Below are 25,887 nucleotides of genomic sequence, written 5' to 3' on the forward strand. Positions count from 1 at the left end.
CCGTTCCCCAAAGCACATGTGTGAGGATTATCTGAGTGCCTGCAAAGTGTTTTCTTAAGTGACAGGACAGTGGTCTTCGTTGGAAACTTGCCTAAGAGAGGTTTATGTCTGTCTAACGAGACTTGGAGTTTCTCAAGTAAGACCATTTCAAAGAAAGACCTAGATCCTTCTGAAGCTGCAAAGGCAGGAATGTGGATAATTATATAATTAATAAAAAAAATTAGCGATAAAAGCTGAACTAAAAGCATTTCACCAGGAGCTTCATTTGAGCCAAACTTAATTCTTAAGTTTGAAGCCAGAGAGAGAGAGATCGTGTCTTATAAATTCTTTTCAATCTCAAACGGCACCTTGCAACACAGACGGAGGAGATTATACTATGAGAAAGCCCAGGAGAAGGACCTGGGTAGGAGATCAGCCACCTCCAGTTTGAAATCCAACCTGAGACAGAACATAGGAAGGAGAAGGGCTGGCGGGAGGGCACGGGTCACAGCATGTCCCATCCCAGGGGACTAGCAGTAGAGGCAGGCTCTGAGCACCCTGCTGGTCCCCACAGCTGCATAAAGAGCACATCACTCTACTCTGGTGCTCAAGTGCCGGGCAGACCTTAGAGAGGGCCAATGGAGAGGCTGGCAGCTAAGCTTAGGATACACTCAGAGGGACTTCTGTGCCCAAGGAGGTGTTCAGTTGAACAATTCTTCGTAGGCTTAAAAAAAAAAATTTTTTTTTAAAAACTATTTATTTTTGAGAGAGAGAGACAGACAGACAGACAGACAGACAGAGGGAGGGAGGGAGGGAGGAAGGGGCAGAGAGGGAGGGTGACACAGAATCCAGGCTCTGAGCTGTCAGCACAGAGCCCAATTCGGGGCTCGAGCTGTGAGATCATGACCTGAGCCAAAGTCGGTCACCCAAACTGACTGAGCCACCCAGGAGCCCCTCTTCTTAGGCTTTAAGTATGGTTCTGTTGAAGGCAATGAGGAAAAATCTGGAATGGAAGCCAATCCTTCTGCAGACAGATGCAGGCATTTGTGCCTGAAGTCAATAGAGGTGGCTGTTAGGAATTTGGGGTACACAACACTTAGTGAAAACCAGGGTTCTTTTGTGCTTCCATTGGATTTAGGGCTATTACTCTTTTTTCCAGCTAAGAAATCATCCCCAGAGCCATCAACAGCCTCCAGGGGCTCCCTCCAAGCCAGGCAACGGGTCTATGCTGTGTAGGCTAAGGCTGCTCTGAGTTCTCTGGGGGTTACTTTGGGAGGCTTTCGCCACCCCAATTCCATCCTTCCTTCCTCTGTCATCTTCCATGACATATCCAAAGCTGGTGGTTCCTCCTGCTCTCCCCCACCCCATCTACTTTGGGGGTGGCTGCACTTTAGCCAAAGACGACAACATTGTGTGGAGTGCTCTGATTACTTCTGTCTTTATGTCTCAAATACCGGTGTAAAACCCGTGGCCTGGGAGAATGATGCTGGACCAAATAATCAGCCTGATCATGCAAACCTTAGAACATGAACCACGGATCAGATCATTTTCATTTTACCCAGAAAACTGTGGGCAGGTTTATCCTCCACCACGCGGATCCTCCGAGCTCCAGCTGGAATGACAGCAGCTTCAATATAACCTGTAGTGACAGACAAGATACAGGTAAAGCACACCTCCACCCTCCATCAGAGGTCCATGTAGAACCCCCCAGAAAGATCCACCCCTATGGTAACTTCAGAGCCTGTGGAATGGGATGGTCCAGCTCTGAGAAATCAAGTCAACCAACCAAGAGTTGTTCTTTGATGGCCAGCACTGCCCAGCTGCCCAAATTCCAGACAGCACCATTTGTATGTGTTAAGAGTTGAGCTGTCTCTCCCCCGCTCCCATTCTTATGTTCAAGTCCTAACCCCCACTATCTCAGAATGTGACTTAATTTGGAAATTAGGCCCTTGCAGATGTAATTCGTTAAGATGAGATCGCACTGGAGTAGGGTGGGCACCTAATCTTATAAAAAGGGGAAACCCGGATGCAGACACGCACACAGAACTCCATGTAAACAGAGGTCAGAATGATGCATCTACAAGCCAAGGGACACCACAGATTGCCAGCAAACCACCAGAAGCTAGGAGAGAGGCACGAAGCAGATTCTTCCTTACAACAATCCAAAGGAAGCAACCCTGCCCACAATTTGATCTTGGACTGCTAGCTTCTAGAGCCGTGAGACAGTCAGTGAGGGTCTGTGATTTATGCCACTCAGTTTGTGGTACTTGGTTACAGCAGCCCTCCAGACTAAGGCAGCCTGGAATCCTAGCAGACTAAGAGAGCCCCTCCTGGGAGCATGGATGCACAGAGCCCCCGGTCACTTCATCTGCTGGAGGTTCCTTTGGTCTTTGCCGGACTTTGAGCTTTTCCTGAATCTGTGGAATGATAGTGGAAGTGACTCCCCCAGTGACAAAACCACTCCTTACCACACTGTGCCCCATTTCCTACTTCCATTGACCTTCAGGAATTTCTGCAACTCTCTCAGTGCATGCTTTTGTCTATTTCCTTGAGTGTTTCCAGCTATAATGGGAGCCCTTCAGAGGCCAGAGGGCTTCCTCTGCCCATACTCTGACCCGACTTGTACCCAGACAGTGGGTGGATGATAATGATTCAGGGAGGAAATGGCTGAGGCTGCCAGGGAGGAGGTCAGCAACCAGCGGATGCCTGGTTTAACTGTGTCAATAAAGGAACCCAACACTATCGGTGAGATTCTGAAATGCAGGCTGGTAATCATTTTGTTATGATTTTCATTTGGGTTTTGGACAAGGGTTATGCGTGTTTGCTTCAGCAATTTAGGTGATCATTCCAAATTAGATTATGAATCCTTCCACTGTGGTTCCTAAATGTGATCATCAGAATCAGCAAGGGAGCTTTAAAAATGAGAGATTTCTGAGCCCAACTATGTAGAGATTATGGAAATATCTATTTTTGAGGGGTCTATTTACTCCCTCATTTTCTCCCAGCAAAACTAGCTTCATTTTCGTTATAAAAATAGTACATGATAATTTAAACCACAAAAGGGGGAAAAAACCCAAAATCAACCTGTACCACATTGCACTACAGAAATGACCCCTAAAAAGGTAATATTTTGGTGGCTAGCCTTTTCAGCATCTGTTAATGCACATAAAAATACGTACATCATTTTACACGAATAGGATATTGTACGTAGTTTTAAAAGGTCAAGGACAACTTTAAGATGGAGTTTTGCTAGGCAATATGTGTCCAAGGTGCAAAATTCAAATTACAAAAGGATATGGTAGAAAGTATGTTTCTTTAATAAGATATATCCTGCACTTAGCTACCATTTCATTATTTACATATTATTACTATTTATAATAATTTGTCTATTTTGGCTTGGTTTCCATAAAGCTAATTGAAACATCCGCTCATATGGCAGTTTTATTTCTTCCTTTCTAATCGTTACGGTTTTAATTTCTTCTCCTTTCACCACCGTGACTGGAACTTACAAAATCACGTTGCATGCAACATGGGACTGTGTCATCCTTGCCTTATTCGTGATGTTCACAGGAATGCCTCCAAAGTTGTCCCACTGAAAATGAGGTCTGCGTGATAATGTGATAGGTAACAATTATCAGGTTAAGGAAGTTCCCCTTCATCCTAGTTTGTTAAAAGTTTTTGTCACAAAGAGGTACTGGAGTGAATCAAGTTCTTTTTTGCCTGTGCTGAGGTCATCATATTGTTGTTTTCCCCAAACAATCTGAAGACCTCAGGACAGTTGAACTGTAATCACACTGGTCACGGCTCACATGGCATGTGGGTCAGTATCTCAGCTTTGTCTTTCCTTCACCAACACATTTTAGTTAATTGTGATTTCTTTTCTGTTCTGATGTTTTTCTGTAAATCTTTAGTTATAGTTACATTTCTATTATGTGATTTGTCAGCTGTAAGTGAAATATTTTAATCCCTGGGTATTAAAAGACGAGGAGGGGCTCCTGGGTGGCTCAGTCAGTTAAGCGTCTGGCTTTGATTTTCTGCCCAGGTCATGATCTCATGGCTGTGAGATTGAGCCTGTGTCGGGCTCTGTGTTGACAGTAGATAGCCTGCTTGAGATTCTCTCTCTCTCCTCCTTGCTCTCTCTCTGACTCTCCCCTGCTTGCGTGCATACATGTGTTGTCTCTCTCTCTCTCAAAAAAAGAGGAAGTCAGCATAACTACACTGTGCTCCACTTTCTTACATCTTTTCAATTTTTACTGTATGAATCCTACACTGTATTAATTTATAACATTTATTTTTTGCTAAGATAATTCCTGCAGTTGTTTTGTTCTTAATCCTAAAAATTAATTTAATGTTCATTATGTGTCCCCTCTGCCACAATTTCTTCAGCAAATTCTTATGTCCCTCATGTTTGCACTCTTTGTGATGGGCTTGTGAGAATTATATTTTCTGAAATGTAATATAGTTAAAAATTATTGTTTGTTGTTTTTATACTTGAATGTCAGTTTCATAGCTATAAAATTATTGGCTCACACTTTTAAAAAAAATTTTTTTTAACGTTTATTTATTTTTGAGACAGAGAGAGAACATGAACGGGGGAGGGTCAGAGAGAGAGGGAGACACAGAATCTGAAACAGGCTCCAGGCTCTGAGCTGTCAGCACACAGCCTGATGCGGGGCTCGAACTCACGGACTGAGAGATCATGACCTGAGCCGAAGTCGGACGCCTAACCGACTAAGCCACCCAGGCATCCCTCTTGGCTCACACTTTCTCTGAGCTCACTGTAGGCGTTGTTCCATTGAATGTCAATGAGGAGAAGATTGAGGCCAATCTGATATTTTCTTTTCATTAGGTTACCTAAAATTGGGATTGAATGCCTACTAGAGTCTTATATTAAAAATCTGATATCTACTGGACTAGTCACCATTTAGTATAATTTTTTCCCGGGACATGAAGGTATACTATTATTATACTTGTTTGGTTTTCTTTTTCAGGGACACCAAATTAGGCTTGATTTTCTTTTTCTTCCATTGTGTTCATTTAATCTCTTACTCTTTTGATGCTTTTTTCATTTGCATTTTGCTTGGCTCATTTTTCTCAATCTTGTCCTCCGTGCTTCTTCTTGTGTTCTCAGCAATATCAATTTCCTTGCTTCCACAGGGACTTGGTTTTTGTGATGGATTCATTTTCTTCCTTGACATGTTTCCTCAGCTCTGACAAGTCATGTTTTGTCTCCCTCTGCCACTTCACCATATCTTCATTGGGGTCTTATGTCCTAGTTATCAGTTCTTATTTTATTGAGGCTATTGTTTAATCAGTTTTTGGCATTTATAACAGTAACATTTGGTTGCAATTTTCATATTCTCCTTGGTAACACTTTGCTGGTGGTTATTTTTTTTTTAACCATTCATTTGTTCTCCTGTCCTTTATTCCTTTCTTATTGCAGTTATGGATACTGCTCTGATTCTCTTTCTAGATTACTAGTTTTTAAGTGACACAAGTTCTAATTGTATAAGCTGCTTGCGGTAGGCTTATACTGTAGGCAAGGATGGGACAGTGTTGTAGGCAACAGCACTTTTTCTTGATTTACAGTAAAAATTATTAGGATGTAAGTTTATGTGTATCAGTGAGTTAATTTTTTAAATATATTTTAAATTTATACAAATACACATGTATATTTTCTCATAAGAATTTTATAATACAAGTAAATCTCAAGTCTTCTTAATCTCACTCCCCTTCCTGTGGGAACTGCCACCATCAGTTTGGTGTATATTCATTCAGATATTTTACTATTTATACATATATTCATGCAAACTAAAAATATACTGTGTGGCATTTTCATATTTATATTTGTCTATATTTTACATAAGTGTTAGGAGTAACATTATAACTAAATATTGTATTATACTTTTTTTAACATGCTATTTCTTGGAGATCCATGTGAGTGTGTATAGTTATACTTCATTTTTCATTTAAATTGCTATGTAGTTATGTGACTACTCCCTTAATGATGGACATTTGTTTCAAATTCGTCATTGTTAGAAACAATGTTATATTATATAAAAATATGCACACAAACCCCTAACAAAACACTAGCAATCTAATCCAGCAACATATAAAAAGGATTGTATACCATGATCAAATAAAATTTGTTCCAGGAATTCAAGGTTAGTTTAATATATGGAAATGAATCAATGAAATCTATATAAAACACAAAAAACCACAAGATCCTTTTAACAGATTCAGAGAAAGCATTTGACAAAATTTAATACCCTTTCATGATAAACACACTGAACAAACTAGGAATAAAAGGGAACTTCCTCAACCTGATAAACAGCTCTTAGAAAAACCCACAGCTAACATCAGACTTAATGGTGAAATACTTAAAGCCTTCCCCCTAAAATCAGGAAGGAGACAAGGATGTCCATTCTAGGTACTTCTATGTAGCATTGCATAGGAAGTTCTCTTCATGTCAATTAGGCAAGAAAGCTTTTTAAAAGGCATCCAAATTAGAAAAGAAGTAAAAACATCTCTATTTGCAGATGTCAAGATTTTATATATAAGGAAAATCCTAAAGAATACACTAAAACATATTAAAACAGGTTTAGCAAGGTTATAAGATATGAGATCAGTATTCAAGAATCAACTGGATTGCCAGGCATTAGGGCTGAACAGTTAAAAATTAAATTAACAATATGAATTAAATAGTGCCAAAAATATAAAATACTTAGGAATAAACTTCACAAAAGATGTGCAAGATCTCTACACCAAAAACTAGAAAACACTGTTGAAAAGATACTGAAGAAGATCTAAATAAGTGGAAAGACATTCCATGTTCATGGATCAGAGGACTTAATAACGTTAAAATGGAATACTTCACAAATTGATTTACTGATCAACAGTGTGTATAAAAATTCCAGCTCTTTGATTTTGTATTTTTGACAAGAATGACAAGCTACTCCTAAAATTCATATGGAAATTCAAGGGACCTAGAATACAGAAATCAATACCTAAAAAGAGCAAAGTTGGAGAACTGACACTAACTGATTTTAAGGCTTTCTAGCCAGTTACAGTAATGAAGATAATGTGATACTGGCATAAAGACAGACATTTTTATTAATGGGGTATAATTGAGAATCTAGAAATAAATCCTTTATTGACTTTTTAAAAGCAAAGGTGCCAAGAATATTAAATGGGGAAATAATAGTCTTTTCAACAGTGTTGGGATAACTGGATATGCACATACAAAGGAATGCAGCTATGTCAGAGGATACGAAAACCCTAACCAAAAAATGGATCAAAGACCAAAATCTAAGAGCTAAGACTATAAAAGTCTTAGAAGGAAACACAGAAGTACAATTTTTTGACCTTGGGTTAGGCAATGGATTCTTAGATATGACTGCAAATGCACAAGCAACTAAAGGAAAAAACCAAAGTAGATTACATCAGAATTTAAAACTTTGTGCTTCCAAAGACACCATCAACAAAGTGAAAAGCAAATTCATACACTGGAAGAAACAATTTGTAAATCATTTTGATAAAGAAACTATACCAAGAATATATAAAGAAAGCTTATAACTCAATAATAAAGGGACAAATAACTCAATTTAAAAATAGGCAAAGGATTTTAATAGACGTTTTTCTCCAAAGAAGATATATGGTATGAATGGCCACCAGGCACATGAAAAGATTCTCAAAATCATTAGTCATTAGGGAAATGCAAATCAAAACCACCGTGAGATACTTCTTCATACCCACGAAGATGCCTATAACCAAAACAAGAGACAAGAAGAGCTGTAGAGAATGTGGAGCAAATGGAGGCCTCATTCATTACCAGCAGGAATGTAAAATGGTAGACACTTTGAAGAAGAGTTTGGCAGTTTCCAAAACAATTAAACAGAATTACCATATGGCCTACCAATTTTGTTCCTAGGTATATAGCCAAGAAAAATGAAAGCACATGTCCACGCAAATACAGATGTTCACATCAGTATTATTCATAATAGCTAAAAAAAAGTAGAAACAACTCAAATACCCATCAACTGATGAATGATTTAAAAAATGTGGTATAACCATACAATGGAATGTTATTCAGCAATAAAAAGATGGAAGCCACTGATACATGGCTGTGATGGTTCATATGGGCGAATCCTGAAAATCTTATGCTAAGTTAAAGAAGCCAGTCACAAAGGCCCACATACCATATGTGCCATTTATATGAAATGTTCAGAAGAGACAAATATACACAGAAAGTAGTTGCTGAGGGCTGGGGTAGGAGGGAGATGGGGAATGAGTGCTAATGAGTGTAGGACTTCTTTTTAGGATGATTGTGGTGATGGCTGTGCAACTTTGTGCATGTATTAAACACCCACTGAATTGCACATGTTAAATGGGTGAATTTTACGGTGTATGGATTATATTTCAACAAAGATGCTTAAAAAGAAAACCCAATACTGCAGTGAACAGCTTTGCACATGTCTTATTGTGCATATATATGACATCCTACCAGTCAGCTGTGAGAATTGCTGGGTCAAATAAACATCAATTTATGTGTTTATGTATAGCTAAATTACCCTCCATAACAGCTTAACTAATAGATAAGTCAACCAACACTATATGAGGTTTTCTGTTTATTCATAGACTTCTAAATACTTGAAATTATCAATCTTCTTTTTTTATTATTTATTTTTAAAATTTACATCCAAATTAGCGTATAGTGCAACAATGATTTCAGGAGTAGATTCCTTAAGCCCCTTACCCATTTAGCCCATACCCCCTCCCACAACCCCTCCAGTAACCCTCTGTTTGTTCTCCATATTTAAGAATATCTTATGTTTTGTTCCCCTCCCTGTTTTTATATTATTTTTGCTTCCTTTCCCTTATGTTCATCTGTTTTATATCTTAAAGTCCTCATAGGAGTGAAGTCATATGATATTTGTTTTTCTGTGGCTAATTTTGCTTAGCATAATACCCTCTAGTTCCATCCACGTAGTTGCAAATGGCAAGATTTCATTCTCTTTGCTTGCCAAGTAATACTCCATTGTATATGTATACACCACATCTTCTTTATCCATTCATCCATCAGTGGACATTTGGGCTCTTTTCATACTTTGGCTGTTGTTGATAGTGCTGCTATAAACATTGAGGTGCATGTGTTCCTTCAAAACAGTATACCTGTATCCCTTGGATAAATACCTAGTATTGCAATTTCTGGGTTGTAAGGTAGTTCTATTTTTAATTTTTTGAGGAACCTCCATACTGTTTTCCAGAATGGCTGCACTAGTTTGCATTCCCACAAGCAGTGCAAAAGAGATCCTCTTTCTCTGCATCCTCGCCAACACCTGTTGCTGCCTGAGTTGTTAGCCATTCTGACAGGTGTGAGGTGGTATCTCATTGTGGTTTTGATTTGTATTTCCCTGATGATGAGTGATGTTGAGCATTTTTTCATGTGTCGGTTGGCCATCTGGATGTCTTCCTTGGAGAAGTGTCTATTCATGTCTTTTGCCCATTTCTTCACTGGGTTATTTGTTTTTTGGGTGTTGAGTTTGATAAGTTCTTTATAGATTTTGGATACTAACCCTTTATCTGATATACCATTTGCAAATATCTTCTCCCATTCTGTTGGTTGCCTTTTGGTTTTGCTGATTGTTTCCTTCACTGTGCGGAAGCTTTTTATCTTGATGAGGTCCCAATAGCTTATTTTTGCTTTTGTTTCCCTTGCCTCCAGAGACATGTCAAGTAAAAAGTTTCTGTGGCAAAGGTCAAAGAGCTTTTTGCCTGCCTTCTCCTCAAGGATTTAAAAAAAATTTTTTTAATGTCTATTTTTGAGAGAGACAGAGAGACAGAGAGAGAGAGAGAGAAAGAGAGAGACAGAGCATGACTGGGGGAGGGGCAGAGAGTGAGGGAGACAGAATCTGAAGCAGGCTCCAGGCTCTGAGCTGTCAGCACAGAGACCAATGTGGAGCTCGAACCCACGAACCAAGAGATCATGACCTGAGCCGAAGTCGTATGCTTAACCGACTGAGCCACCCAGGTGCCCCATCGCCTCAAGGATTTTGATGGCTTCCTGTCTTACATTTAGGTCTTTCATCCATTTTGAGTTTATTTTTGAGTATGGTGTAAGAAAGTGGTCAAGGTTCATTTTTCTGCATGTCGCTGTCCAGTTTTCCCAGCACCACCTGCAGAAGAGTCTTTATTCCACTGGATATTCTTTCCTGCTTTGTCAACGATTAGTTGGCCATATGTTTGTGGGTCCATTTCTGTGTTCTCCATTCTGTTCATTGATCTGTCTGTTTTTATGCCAGTACCATACTGTCTTGATGATTACAGCTTTGTAATACAGCTTGAAGTCCATAAATCTTAATATTTGCTAATCTAATAGGTGCAAAAAAAATATGCTGGAGATTTCATTTGCATTTCCCTCACTATTGATGTGGCTTGGCATCTTATTATATATTGGTTGGCTATTTGCATATCCTTTTCAGTTAACTGCCTTGTTGATAAGCATCGCCCATGTTTTCTACTGGCTGGTTTTTTTTTTTTGTTTGTTTGTTTTTTTGATGAGCAGGAATTTTAAAAGTATATCTTAGGGGCACCTGGATGGCTCAGTTGGTCGATGTCCAACTCTTGATTCTAGCTCAGGTCATGATCACAGGGTTGGGGGATTGAGACCTCCATTGGGGTCCTCACAGTGAGCATGGACCCTGCTTAAGATTCTCTCTCTCTCTCTCTCTCTCTCTCTCTCTCTCTCTCCCTCCCTCCCTCCCTCCCTCTCTCTCTCCCTCTCCCTCTCCCTCTGCCCCTCTCCCCCACTCGTGGGAGCTCTCTCTCTCAAATTAAAAAAAATATATATATATACCTTAATATATATATATACCTTAATATATATATATATACACACACACACACACACACACACACACACCTTAGTACCTATCAATATATATTTAATGTTTTGAACCCAAACTCTTTACTTACTAGACTTATTGTAAACATTTTTTCCGTCATTTGTTGTTTTTTTATGAAGCTCTTTATTACATATTTTTGAGAGTCATGTTTTTGAGATCTTTTTGTTTTCTGATGGTTTCTTCTTAGAACATTCCATACTAGTTTTATGAATATAGTCGCATCTTGGATCTTTTTAAGAACAGTTGGTAGAGATTTTGTATTTCTATTATTTGAGTGATCTTTTCCCAAGTTTTCATCTTACCTTGCTCTCCCATTTGTGTTGAGACTCCTTCAAGAAGGAGGCCAAAGATGGGTTGTCTTTGTATATACAGATGGGGTTTGGTGACCACGAGGGCTGGCTTTCAGCTGAGGGGCAGGGAGCCATTGTTGAGGGCTGACAACCAGAATAGCAGAATGTCAGCTATAGGAGCTGTGTGCCGTGGTGCTGGTCACCAAATATTTCCAGGTCTCTCTCCAGAAATGTTAAGGATGCATCTCCCTACATTCTTAAAATTGTGGGACCATGTGACATACTTTGACCTTAAAAATGTGAGTAAAACTGAGGTGCACATAGGAGCTTTAAGAGCATCAGGACCTGATTTGTTGTGTTCCCTTTTTCCTGCCAAGGTGGCTGTGGTGGCATCTGAACAATAAAATCTGTCAGCCCAGGTCCATGAGTGGCCCAAATACACACACCCTCCTACCTCCCCATGCTGGACATGTAACATGAGCAAGAAATAAACTTTTGTGTTAAGCCACTGAGATGTGGGGGGCTTTCGCATTGAGTCTTGTTTATTGTGGCAAATCCAAATCTATTAATTCAGATTCATATGTGTATGAATGTCCACCTGAGATGTCCTTGTTCTCCTCAGACCTTTTAATAGGCTCCTTTTCATTCGTTTTAAGTTGAGCTCAGGAAGACAGGAAGTACTTGTTGTTCAACCAGCCATCTTTGATGGAAAGTTTGGTAGCGTCTGCCACACAGACAGCAAATGTCTGGGCATTGTTACTACAGATCCAGCCCCAGAACTTTCCGAAATACATGTTCTACTTGACTCCCCAGATGTAAACACAGTTCAGCCTGAGGGCAGCGGTTGTCTTACTTCTAGTGCCCTGATCCATCCTGATTCCCAGGCAGGATGACTGGAACCAGCCGGGGTGTGGTCCTCCAACGTGATTCCTTCCAGACACTTCCCCCAGCCACGGGGAAGGGCAGTGCTGGCTCGTCCAAACAGCCTGCTGCACGCGGCCCCTGCACTGTCCAGTCCTCACAGCGTGAGGCAGGGGTTTTTGATTAAAAACAGTTTTTACTCTAGTAATGCTTCTCTACTTGAAAAGTCTGGCCACCAAAAACACAACAAAACACACAGAACCAAACCAAACAACAACAAAACACATCTTTTAGGATTACAACATTGGCTTTTGTGGCACAGATTTCTCTCAGCGAAATCCATTCCTTCTGGGGGAGTTTGAAGACTTATTGGATTCTAGGGATACAAGACAATAAAATGTCAAAAGCAGAGACAAAAACTGTTTTGGGGTCAATGTGATTCAAACCCTTCTGGAGAGGAATCTCCATTTAAACCACAGAACTGACCCGGGAATAAGGATCTGCTTGGAGAGCTGAAGTATTCTCGGAGAGAAGCTGCTGTTAATGGAATCTTTCTATTTTGTGACTAACAAACCTTAGTGTGAACATTACTCGGCTGCTAGAATCTGAGGCAATGGATACATCCACCAAGATCCAGATTAGTTCATTTTCCACATTCCCCAGCAAGGTAGTATGTTTGCGACCAATGTCTGGTCACCATGCCTGTGTTTAAACTTAACTTTGGCACAAATAATAATACCGAAAAGGCACCCGTTTTCTCTCTTCTGTCAAGAACCCTGGGGGGTAGAGCAGATGAGCAGTGAAAAGCTCAGGGTAGATGAGGCTTATCCTCAGGTGACCCCTAAGTAACACGGCAGAGGAATCATTGCCATTCATGGGTTCTGCTAACCTTTCTTTCTAAGATGAGCTCCTCTGCTCATGACATGCAGGGAACCAATGAAAGAGACAATCCCTGAAATGGAAGGCAAGTGTTTTGTCCACAGACCAAGGAAACCACCTCTACCTCACTGTCCTCTGTCTGATGGCCCCTACTTTGACTCACAGCTCAAAGCCCATGCTGAAGTTGGTGTAAAAAGTGACCAGAAATGGTAAGAGTCCCATCACCAAGTCCCAGAGCACCCTGCTATCATCCCTCAAACCAGATGGCCCCCTATGCAGAAGCCAGATACCACATGTTGACTAGGCATGAAATATAATTAAAGGGGGGGGTGATTTACTCTAAGAATTCACAAGATAAAGTCACATTTGAGGTAGCATAGCAGGACTTTATCTTTGGAATAATTTTTCATTCTAGTCTCTGCAATCAAGTAGGAGAAATCCAGTTAGAGGGATGTGATTTGGGTTCATGAGGAAGCCGTGGATAAAATTCAATGCCTTTGCCATCCTCCTGGGAGGACAGGTAATTTTTGCTGTAAGAACAAGTAGTTAGAAGGAACATCAGTGTGATGTTGACTTGAAACCGATCTTAAATCTTCTGAGGAGTTAATATCACCAGGCTATGAACGTGTTCCCCTGCAAAATAATTTTTGTCTGAATTCCCCAAGTAGCCTTGCTTTTAGATGATCACTTTTTGTGTTTTTAGTAACATTAACTGTCTTTGAAAGAAACTGGCAAGGTACCATGATGGAATGCAGGTAAAACTCTGGCTATGTGGCCTGGAGCTCTTTCACAAGATTGTATCAAACATGTAAAAGAAACCAAAGTTCAATTTTTTTTTTTGTAGTTTTCTTATAAAATACTTAGGCTTTTGTGTAAGTTTATAGTTTTCCCTTTTTACAAAAGTTGTTTATGAGAATACCTCTATCTTTATGTTTATCCCTAAGGGCTGTTCTGGGTCTAACTGGAAAGACCTCATTGTTTGGGAAGCCCGGGGGGCCAGACTAATACCCTCGTGCAGTTCCCAGAATGTGAGGTCAGTGTAGGTGGGCCAAAGCAAGGCCATGACCTTATCTCTAGTATGAAGACCAGGAGGATGTTATCCCCTGCCCTTTGGGAAACCAACCCTGTGGTATGGAGACTTCGCTATGGAAGAAAGTGCCACCTTCGGCAAATTCTCTGGCACGTCTTCGCATTTTCTGCCGAAGTGTCAGTTGTGGCTGAGAATGAAGACGTACCCATGGCACACTAATGCATGTTTCTGGTCTCCAATCTCATAACCCTTTACCTTTTATAGCTTTAAAATTGGTTTCACTCTACAGTTTTTCTTTTTCGCAATCAGTCCTACACATCGATTATACGTAAGTGATTACTGGCCTTTGTGTTTATCCGTGGCTTCATGCATGACTCATTCCCGTCGACTGTGCTCAGAAAATATTCAGGCATGTAAGCGAGGAAAGAATCCCACACCACACACGTAACCACTGGTACTGCACATAATATATAAACATCTTACATGAGAAACACTTGGGAACAGCCTTTGCCATCACACACGTGGACACCTTCGTACAAGGATTATTCTTGACTGAGGAAAAGAAGTATATTGTACTTGGTTTACATGAGCAGTTCCAGAACTGAGACTGGCGTTCTTAATCATGGTGGAGAGAAGGCTCATTATTTGTTATCATAGAGGGTAAATTTCTCCACAGAACCTGCATACCCCACACCGAGAGACTTGGCACGTGACAGAGGTTCTAAAGGTAATTACTGAATAAATAAATATGTGACTTGAGGATCCATCCGCACTCAAAAGGGACAGATGACATCACCTTCTCTTTTAAAAATTCATCGTTTAAGGAGGTTCTCTTTGAGAGCAAGTGTAATGCGATTCGGAACCCATAGAGTGGTTCTTGGTGGGGACTTCCGTGGGTACTAGTCATTTTTGTAGCACTGAGGAGGAGCACAGGAGAAAGATACAAATGTCACAATGACAATTTAGTGAAGGAGGTGAAGGCAGCACACCAAGAACTTCCAAATTTCTAAATTAAAAAACTCCACTGTTTGAACTCAACCAAAGGCTTGAGAATGTGCAAGCCCTCCATCCATCAGGAAGTAATACGACAGCCAATTCGAGCAGATCCCTCCTATAGCCGAGTTGCTGAGGGCCTCAGTGCTTCAAAGTCAGGAGTCAATAGGCCAGGGGGTGTAATAAACAGCCAACACTGACCTCTCAAGGACCCAAGAGGGGGATACCCTGGGGGATGTGGACACAGTCCCTGTGTGGGTCTGCTCTGGATTCTCAGCTCAAGCACTTAGGTGAAAAAACCCAGAAGGGTTCAGGCAAGGGTCAGGACTTCAGATAATTGGGCAAAAATCCTGAATTTGATTACTTGTTATCTTTCTGGTATGGTATTTCTTTTTGATATTTACCCTTAAGGGTGATAAGACATTCCTCCTTTTCCCAATCTTTAGGAGCTGGGCTAAGATGAAAGTTACCTTCCTATCTAAACTGACAGGATTACTGAATCCATCCAGCCGCACTTGGAGTCACCCAGATGTTACATGACCTGGGGCTTTATACCAGTCCTAAATTGGGTTTTTCCTTCAGCCTGAAATGCCCTTCCTCCACCCCCCACTGTTAGTTAATTTCTACTGGCCTTTTAGGGCTTGGGGACCACCCTCATCTTTCAGCAGGCCTGGGCCAGGTGGCCCAGGAGAATTTGAGGCCCCGCAGCACCCCCCACTGAGATGCTTTGGCCTCACACTCAAGCTGCTTGCCTGGGGGTTCCCTCCCTCGACTGTGACCGACTTGGGGAACCTCTAGCTTTTATTTCTGTACAACTCATGCTCAAAGTATAGTAGCACTGGGGCACCTGGGTGGCTCAGTCGGCTAAGCGTCCAAACTTCGGCTCAGGTCATGATCTCACGGTTCGTGGTTTCAAACCCCGTGTCAGGCTCTATGCTGACAGCTCGGAGCCTGGAGCCTGCTTTGAATTCTGGGTCTCCCATTCTCTCTGCCCCTCCCCTGCTCATGCTCTCTCTCTCTCTCTCTCTCTCTCTCTCTCTCAAAAATAAACATTAAAAAAATTAAAATGTAGTAGTGTTGAATAAATGTTTGCTGGGTAAATGGACTATTGGTGACCCTTTGTCAGTATCTCTGTATATGTGCATTCCAGAATGTCAGACCATGATTACAGGGTTGATGAAACTATGTGAAATAGCAATTCATGTATGTGTGAGTGAGCATTTCATGCACATCTTCTGTAAGCAGAATCCACAATGATATAAGCTTCTGCTCACAGACGGTGAACACTTGGGAAAAACAACTTTAGACTTTAAAAGAAAGATGTGACATCTGGCAACTGCTCAGGACAGAACTTTTCCAGGTGGGTGAAGCTATGGGTGCTTATCTTTCTCTGAAGTTTTGCTAAGGCTTTTGTGCACCAGAAGCTGGAAGGAAGCACATTAAACACAGGCCTGGGTGGGGGCAGCTACCCCCAGGAGGCTTCCAGTGGTTCTCTGTCCCTCCACAGGGGACTGGCTGCCAGAGCCCCAGAATCCTGACCTCCCTGGGAGGAAGCCTACACATTCCTGCCCACATTCCTCCTGTGAACAGGTAGGATGAAGAAAGGGGAGGCAAGAATAAAAAAAAAAAAGTTACTGTGATTGGAAGAATGCATCTACTCACGATGAGATCAAAGGTCAACAAGCAGATTAGACTCCAGGAAAAAACAGAGAACATTTTTTATCCCCATTGGGGTTCTCTTGGAAATGAGCTGCGATGTTGCCTCCAGTGGAGATTTTCAAAGGTGTGTGAAAGAACCACCCTTAGTGTTCTACTGAATTGCCCTGGGGGCAGGAGCGGGCACAGATGTGTTCAACTTGCCTTCCACATAAGGGAGCAACTAGAGTTAGTTCAGTTTACTGAACAACATTTGATTTAAATAAAAGGTTCTTTTTTTTTAATGTTTATTTATTTTTGAGAGAGAGAGAGACAGAGAGACAGAGAGACAGAGCACCCACGGAGGGTGCAGAGAGAGAGGCAGAGAGAGAGGGAGACACAGAATCCGAAGCAGCTTCCAGACTCTGAGCTGTCAGCATAGAGCCCAACATGGGGCTCAAACTCACAAACCATGAGATTATGATCTGAGCCAAAGTAGAACATTTAACCAACTGAGCCACCCAGGTGCCCCAATTTAAATAAAAGGTTCTAATCTCTCCCCCACTTTTTAAAAAATCAGTACTAAAACTTGCAGAGGTTTTGTTGCTAAGTAGGCAAGGTCAGAGTCTCGTGGCAGATTGGAGCTGGGGATCCAAACAGAGAAAGTGCCATTAGACATGTCAAAACAAATAGAAATCACCAACGTTCCAGAGCAGTGTTGTTCGAGAACTTTCTGCGATGATGGAAATGTTCTCTCTCTGTGCTGTCTGGCACAGGAGCCACTAGCCACGTGTGGCAATGGAACACTTGAAATGTAGCTAGTAGGACCGAGGGCTGAACTTTTAAGTTTGTTTAATTTTAATTATAATTAAAAAAAAATTTAAACATTGACTTAAGAGAGAGTGCACACGCGTGTGTGCTCGAGTGGGGCAGGGACAGAGAGGGAGACAGAGAACCCCAAGCAGGCTCCTCACTGTCAGTGCAAAGTCCCAGGTGGGGCTCAAACTCATGAACCATGAGATCATGACCTGAGATGAAATCCAGAGTCAGATGCTTAACTGACTAAGCCACCCAGACATCCCTATAACTAAAATTTGAATAGCCTAAAGTGGCCTGTGACTACTGTCCCGGAAGGTGTAGCTTCGGAGGGCACTTTCCCCCCAAACTGACTTGCTCTAGCACTACTTTCCTCAGTTGACCTCAGGAGCCACGCAGCAGGCACAGATTCTCACACAAGTGTCCTATTTTGTAGACTGGGCACCTGTCTTTAAAATCCAGAAACCAGGCCTGAAATGCACTTCCTAAGCATAATTTTAAAATTAAATTTTGTGCTTACATTTGCCTCTGGTTTTGCTTTCACCAGATCCTGCAAAATCCTTGTGCAATAGGTTGCCCTTTCTGCAAGGTATCAAGAAGGAATGTTTCCGCTAGACCAGGTCTTCTATCCAGATAGAGGAGAGGGGGAGCACGCACAGACTTCTCCTCTCTGCCTCATTCCCAGAGGCCTGTTCTGTGGGACAGAGAGGATTACCTGTGATTGTGTTCCCCTGTGGGGTAAAATTGAAGGGAAAAGCTTCTATGGAAAGTAATCGTTCAAATTTGAATAGAGACTTTTCAGCTCAGCTCCACCCACCAAGCTACCTTGGTGATGTCGCACTTGGGGGAGCGGACACTCGCTAAGGCTTTGAGAAGAGCTCTTTCCCCAGAGGACTTGCCTGCTTCATGCTCCCCTCGTTATGTGTCAACCCAGACACATCCCTGAACATCATAAGCTAGTGTCCCCCAGGACAGGCGATCAGAAACCATCTCCCACCTCTGGGCTAAGCAGCCCATAGCTGCAAAGATAGTTCTAGCAGAAAGCCTCCAAAGACCCATCAGCTGAACTTGGATGAACCTCTGTAAGCACAGTGTTGGGGGAGGTCTACATCTGGGAAACAGGAGACTCCTCTCTTCTGCATTCACAGTTGCCAGAGAGGCAGCTCAGACTTCCCGGAACATTCGGCTTCATGCGTGTTTTAGGGATGTGTGTAAATGCAGTCCTACTTTAGCTGACAGAACACTCAGAGAATCTTCCGTCTATAGGTAAAAACGACCTGGCCAAGTGTCACATTGGAAGACGGGCTGATGCAAAGCGCAGGGGAGCCCATTGGGCAGGTCAGGGCAGCACCACTGGCCACCATAGGGAAACTGCTCGCTTCTAGGAACCTAAAGATAATCTGGCTAAAATGTTTTCTCTTTGCCTTTCAGAAATCATAAAACTGAAGGGCCAGGTCACCTATTATCAACTAGAAGGTGTGTGATCATTGGCTTTGGGTAAAGGAATTAAAATCTATAAACACTTACAGGCTGTCCTGCAGCGGCAGTAACCCTCGGGGCTCCCCCTCACCCACACCCTCCCCACCCCCCATGCATGGCCAGGGTCTCCTGTCCCTCGGGCTTCGCACTCACCTGTGCCCCGAGAGTGGCTGAAGTCGCCCTTCACTACGCGGCAGGTCTTGCCGTCACCACTGCAGACCCCACACCGGTCTTCCTTGGCCGCGGACCCGATGATGCCATCACAGCCGATTTTCTGAACAACCAAAGGGCCGGGTTATTCTGTGTCTAAGACTCAGAGGGATCTTCCAGGAGAATCTCTACAGGGCTGACTTCTCCAACAGGCCTGGCAGGCATGGTGCCTGGGGCCTGCCGGACTCTCAGAGCCCACGAAAATATTTTATTTCAAGATCAGAAGAGAAGGGGCGCCTGGGTGGCTCAGTCGGTTAAGCATCTGACTTCAGTTCAGGTCATGATCTCACGGTTTGTGGGTTCGAGCCCCGCATCGGGCTCTGTGCTGACAGCTTAGAGCCTAGAGCCTGCTCTGGATTCTGTGTCTCCCTCTCTCAAAAATAAATAAATGCAAAACAAAAATCAAAATCAGAAGAGAAAAAAATGAATAGAATCCAGCTTGTATTATATCTGTTTTTATACCCACATAGTTGCCAGACATATTTTTTATTATTTGTTACAGAGGAGGGGACCCAGGAAGGCACATATTTAGGCCTCAGAAGTCAGACCGAGGCCTGAAGCCTGGCCTTTCTAGCACCTCCTGAGGCAGAGGCCATACCTCTGACTCCCACACACCCACTGGTGTGGCCACAACTTCATAGAATTCATGTTTCCCTGGGGCTGTGTGGGGCACCTGTATCTGGGTTCTAACAGCCAACAGAACAGTATACACAAATGACACCAACTTTTCTGTCGAGGCCAGGAAGCCCAGAGCTCCTTGAGACATGGCTGAAGACATGAGACCCCCCCATTTCCCTGTAGAGACTGAGCCCAAGAAGACCCATGTTTCCCAAAACTTTCAAAAAGGCATGTATGAGGGCAGAGAAGAGTAACCTGACCCAGAGTGGTTCTGGGTGGCACAGCCCAAGTCAGTGTGGGAAAACTGGGAAAAGATTGTGAACTCTTGTTTTTCCTTAAAAAGAAAAAAAAAATGCGTGAGAATTTTATATTCCGCAAAAAAACACATCTAACTTTATATTCTGGCGAACACGGAGTATGTGTTGGCTAAATTGCTGAAACTCCGCTTTCCCCCCTGAAGTGAGTACTTCCAGAACAAGAACGGAGTTTCTCCACTGCCCCGTGCCCTGCATTAGGGATTGACGGTTCAGGCCATAAGGAAGTCAACAGCCAGATAACTCAGGCCAAGGTGATTTCACTCCTTCCCATGATGCTTGGGTGAGTCTGGCCAGGGGCTTCCCTCCTTGCACCCCACTCCAACAGGGCGTGGAGTAGAGCTGGGTGATAGGAGTGGGTCTTCAACGGGAATGTGCATCCGCCTCTCTAGGAGGGCTGTCAAGGCACAGACTGTGGGATCCTGTGCCCGGCAGGTCTGGGTGGGCCTGGGGATCATGGAGACCCAGATGCCATCTGCAACACCTGGCTGCACCCAAGAACAGCCTGGAGGAAGACAGGCTGCCACAGTGGACCCGGAGCCTGGAGAACATTGCAGGAGCTGCCTAGATTCATGATCGGGACTGCCGGCTGATTATTGTAAAGTTGCTCGATACAAAATTATATGGGCTAAGAATCCAAGGCAGCCATGATCCAAAATTTTGCTCAACCAGCATGGTCAGCAAGGGCCCTGGCTGCACGTGTGCTGTCAATCTGTGCTGCTCCTTTGGGTTCTAAAGCTCCAGCTTGCTTCCGGCCCCCAAACGCTGGCTTCTTTCATGTCATCCTGACCTGTCGCCACATGTGGCTTCCCTCTCTCTCAGGTGCTCTGAGCTCCAGACTCTAACGATGTGGACTTCCTGTTTATCTTTTAACCACATTCCTGCTGGCTTGCCATCCCTATCTGGTACCTCTGTTAGGGTTTCCTGATTAAATAGCTTCTAGATGTTCTAAGTTAGCATCCCACTTTGTCCAGACCACCTTTCCCCCAGCCACAATGACGGCACCTGACGAATCGAAGGCCACACAGCAAGTTGTTTGGTGGGGCCAGGAGCAGTACCTCACCTCTTGCCTCTCAGCCCTGGCTGCCTGGGAATCTCCCCTGATTGTCTTCAGTCAAGGACCAGGGTCACTGGGAGGCATTCTGGAGAGGGTAGGGCCCCTTCCCAAAGCCTGCTGGGTTTGCAAGAATGTAGAATAAAGAAGCTAAAAGAACGCGAGAAAAAGGAAAGTGAGGAGAGCATCTGCGCCAGAATTTCAAAAGGCCATGTGCCTTCTGGCTAGGCGATCAGAACAAGGAGGCAAAGTGTGCAGTTTGCAATCTTCCAGAGCAGGAGTTCACTGAGAAGCTGGAAGGACAGGCATGGGAGGTGCTTCAGGGAGGAACAGGGCAAAGACCCCACTGGGAGGAAGGGCGCTTAGGAGAACACACGCCTTCCTAGATGAGCAAACCACTTCTCCCAGAGTCCCCTGAAAGAAGGACCTTGGTGGAAAGAGACAAATGAGAAGGAGAAAAGGCTGTGGATTAAGTGAGCACTTGCAAAGCACCTGCACAGCCAGACCAGCACTAGGTGCCCTCATGGCCAATCCTGGCAGGAGACGCTGTTGGCCCCAAACAAGCAGAGGCAAGTTAGGGAGCAATCTACTCCTCCTGATATTCTCGCCACGGCTCCCAAAACGTGGCAAAAAGAACATGTACACAATGCAGCAGCGAAGCTCTGACCAGTACTGATTTAGACCTCAGGGGATCCAGAGTTTAAGTAGATACAATGTTTGGCATTGATTTCCCTTTTTTCTGGGAAGAAGTCCAAGTTAGTTGGGAGCCCAGCAAGGCCTGATGTCTGTGGGGCCGCTAGGGCATGCTTGGCCTGCACAGAACTAGCACCTGCCTCTTTTCTGAGAGTCTAGGATGTTTCCAGGCAAGCCGGTGCGGCCCATCCTCATCAGTGTCTGTTCCTCTCAGGGGGCCAAATAAAGCATCTAAAGCGCATGGGCTTAGATCTGGATCTGAGACAATGGAGGATCCTTTCTGAAACATGATCACCTGCTGATTTTTTTGATTGGGACAATTGTTCTTGAGAGCTAAAATTAGTCTATGAAGATGGTATGCCCTTTCAGACAAAGTCTTGCTCTGCATGTTCTGGAGAACCTAAAGGGAACAACTCCTCTCAGTCTGACCAGCAGTGGTCAGTTTCTAGGGTGGACCAAAGATCTCCCAGGCCCAGAGCCACAAGATCACGTGGGGTAGCTGTTCTCCAACTCCAGCATGCCAGAATCACCTGGAGGGCTGGGCGGGTCACCCATTGTTAGGGTGGGGCCCACGAATCTGCCATCCCCAGGGCGTTCTCAGGCAATGCTGTGGGCCCAGGTCAGATTGGGAGACCACTGGGCTAGGTTTGGAGCTCAGAGATAGAGCCCCTTATGGAGACGGCCACTGCCACAGACGCTGAGCTTTCTGTGTCCCGAGGAGGCAGTGTCTACTTAACTGATACCCTCCGTGCCACTGAAAGACCCGAGGCATGAGTTCCCACTGGGAAAGTAACTACTGCTGCCTCCATCCTCTGTCACCCCTGAGCTGAAGCAGTTCTGGGCTGAGGTATCCTGGAGGCACATGGGGGAGGCTAGCAGAGCAACAAGGACAACAGAGGCGGGTTCCCCTATACTCTCAGGAAGCAGATCCCCCCCTACAAAGGTGCCCAGGGCAGGTAAATGATCCATGGGAGGCTCCACCATGACACACTGTCTAGTTACAAAACCCCAAATGCCCTCAACTGAGGGCCTCACGGATCATCTGGATGCTGTTCAGTCCTTCTGCTCACAGGGTGGTTACACTTCTACCCCTCTCCACCAGGGAAACAGAAACTCAGATCTGGAGCCTTTGATAGCCTTGCTTGTAGGATTCACATCACCTTATGTGTAAAACTGTCAATGGCTGGATACAGGGGGAAAGTGCTCTGCTCTTTTCTCCCCTTTCCCCACCCAGCATCTTGTTTCAATTTTAAAAACCAGCCTCCTTTGCTAAAACTTCACCTCTAAGAGCAAACGTAACTCAGACATGATTTCAAATTGTAGGCTAACTGCCTTTTGGATTAGAGCTAAATTACCCAGGCAGGTAGGCCATAAGCTTCTCTTCCACAAATGTCATCCTCAAGGCTGTGGTCACTATGCATATCCTGAGGATAATTACAGATTTGGATAGGAGCCTCAGTTTACCCATTTTATAAACTGGAATATTAACCTCAACCTCAACCTCAGAGGTTAAAAAAAATGACCTCTCCTCTGGCTCACTTCTTGGGACCCTAGTGACAGGTGGGTGCTGTCAGGACAGATGGAGACAGCACACAGACCATCCTCCCCCTAAGGGGATGGGGGACAGCTAGTACCTTATCTGAGCACAGTAGGGCTCAAAAGGTAATTGTCCTTCCACAGAACCCCTGCCATCTCCAAAAAAGGAAGATAGGGAAGGAGAAAGTAGGCAGGACCACATCCTTCCCCTGGTCCCTCTTCGTGAAACATGCAGAGAGAGCCAGTGTCCAGAGGGTCATCCACAGGTGGGTTCTCCCATAATATCAAGCAGCGCCCCCATGCAGTGGGTCACTGTCTGCCCCAGTGGGCTTCTCAGATCATGTGCAAACAAGGACACATGGTCACCCTTTGTATTAATTCTTCGAGACACTCAAGGGGTCAGGACAGGTTTGTATGTTCTGCCCACTGTTTGGTATTATTTTAGGCACCTAGTGTGTTTGAAGGCAGGGCACACAAGGGATGTCAATGTCTAAGAAGCAGCAAATCACAGAGGCAAAGAAGAGAAGTCAAACTAACCTGCCAATAGTGGCATTTTCTCCCTTTGCCCCACAGTTAGTGCAAGTGACATAGAATATTTTTGCAAGGGACTGGGATTTTTTTTTTTTTTTCAAAATGGAAGTTACCAAAGCATACAACTCATTAATTCTGAATGTTAGAGGAGTTTTAACAATTGTATTTATGAGGACTGGTGTTCTAAGAGGGCAAGATGACCAAACCAAAGCAAACTCCAAACAATGAATTCTAGGATCTTCCTATGCTTTCCTAGCGATCCCTAGCAGTTACTTTTCCACATACACTAGGCATTCCTGCTACCAATTTCTGAGATTTCAGAGCAGGTCTTAAAGTTCCTGGTCAGCATCTGCAGGTCTGAGCCCTGTTCTGCTAACAAACTGGGGTATGTAGGACACCAGGGGAGGACACTGCCGGGGGCATAATTAATCAAAGGCTCAAGATGATAGGGAACTGGTGGGGAAAGCACAAGCTCTTTTTTGGTAGAGGCAGTCCCTGTGAAACACACAAAAAGCCTAGAAAGGCCTTAGGGCTCAGCACGCTGTGCTGGAGGAGGGGACAGGATGAGCCATGGACAGTGCAGCCATTTCTCCCAGACGTGAGAAATATCCATCTTTGGTGATCTGAAACCTGGATTCTGCCCGCAGAATCCTGCCCCTGCTCGGTAGAAGATCACCAGCAACAGACAACCTCCTGGTCACCACATATAGTGGCCACTTCTCCATCTTCTTTGACTTGGTGGCTTTGTCCCCTAATAGACTGTAGTGTCTACTTTTTCTCCACGCTCATGGTCACAGCCCAGTTTAGACCCTCACCATTCGGGACATGACCTATTGTACCTGTTTCCTCCCCTCTGCTGCCAGATTGATCTTCACCTAAGAGATGAGAAGACCCATGGTGGAGTACGTCCACACTTAGGGATTCAAGATGCTCCACGATGCCATGACACCTGCTCGTCACCTCAGCTTTCCTCCCTCGTCCTCTGAATGCACACTGAACCCAATCTCCTCCGAGTCCCATTGCCTCTCAGCTACATGACTCACCCTAACAACCTCCTGCCTGGTTTCCTGGGTTCCATTCAGGCCCCACACAGCTGATTCTCCATAACCAAGGTGGGTTCACACCTCTGCTTCAATCCCTCCACTCCCGACAGAATGAAATCTAGATTCCTGTCATGGCCTGAGGCCCTGTAGGGTGTGGGCCCTGACACCTCTGCCCTCACATCCACTCCTCCAGCACCTGCCACCCAGATCTCCTCTGCTTCTGGAACCTACCAGCCTTGGAGCCACCTTCTGCCTGGATCATTCTGTTCTGTCTTCATGAGGCTGGATCTTCCATAAATGCCATCTCCCTGGAGAGACCCACCATGCCATTCAGTCTTCCTCAGCTCCAATCCCCCTCTCAATCTATGAAACCATTTTCTTCTTCACATGGACCAGTCCTTGGAGAGACCATGTTTTTGAGTTTATGTGTTTCTCATCTGCACATTGCATGGGGACAGGGACCCTCTCAGTCCTGCTCACCGTTGAACGTCTAGCACACATTAGTGCTTAGCACGTGAAATGTGCTCAATAAATATTTGATGAATGAATGAACCCAGTTCTACCCTATATACTTTCTGCTATGTCTTAACCAAATCTCACTGGCTCTCAATTATGACTTCACCTTTGGTTGTTAGGGTTTTGCTTAAGTCTCATCTTCGGGACAGACCGTAAGCGCATGGAGGGTGGTGTCTTATAATTCTTTGTGTATGGTGGTCCATTAGGCAAATAGAATTACTTGTGGAATTTAGGAGAATTCTAAGACTTCTTGTGACTTCTTGTATTCTTGTCCCCCACACCTGATCCCAGCAGCCAGCATGGTGTTAAGCACATCACAGGTGTTCAATAAATGCACAAGAATGATGGCTTCTTACCGAGCTGGGCCCTGGGCAAACTGGGATCAGGAGACTTTGATTTTCAGAATGGGACCTCTGTCTCTCTCTTCTGCACCCTGAACCTGCCAGCAACCCTTCCCCAGTGGTGAAGTTTATTGTCTCTTATTTGAACTGGGACTTTCTCATATA

At 43.9% G+C, this 25,887-nt stretch overlaps 1 protein-coding gene across 1 annotated transcript in view; it reads right to left on the reverse strand.

Moving 5' to 3' along the window:
• Positions 1 to 25,887, reverse strand: part of ADAMTS17 (ADAM metallopeptidase with thrombospondin type 1 motif 17) — a 345,685-nt gene that overhangs the window by 86,268 nt on the left and 233,530 nt on the right. Inside the window, exons 17-18 of the mRNA XM_032593574.1 lie at positions 19,020 to 19,140; positions 1,538 to 1,618 (exon numbers count right to left, since the gene is read on the reverse strand). Of these exons, the coding sequence (XP_032449465.1) occupies positions 1,538 to 1,618; positions 19,020 to 19,140 (202 nt within the window). The remainder of the gene's footprint in view (positions 1 to 1,537; positions 1,619 to 19,019; positions 19,141 to 25,887) is intronic.

The sequence above is a fragment of the Lynx canadensis genome, chromosome B3 (assembly GCF_007474595.2).
Source record: "Lynx canadensis isolate LIC74 chromosome B3, mLynCan4.pri.v2, whole genome shotgun sequence".
Taxonomy (NCBI): Eukaryota; Metazoa; Chordata; class Mammalia; order Carnivora; family Felidae; genus Lynx; species Lynx canadensis.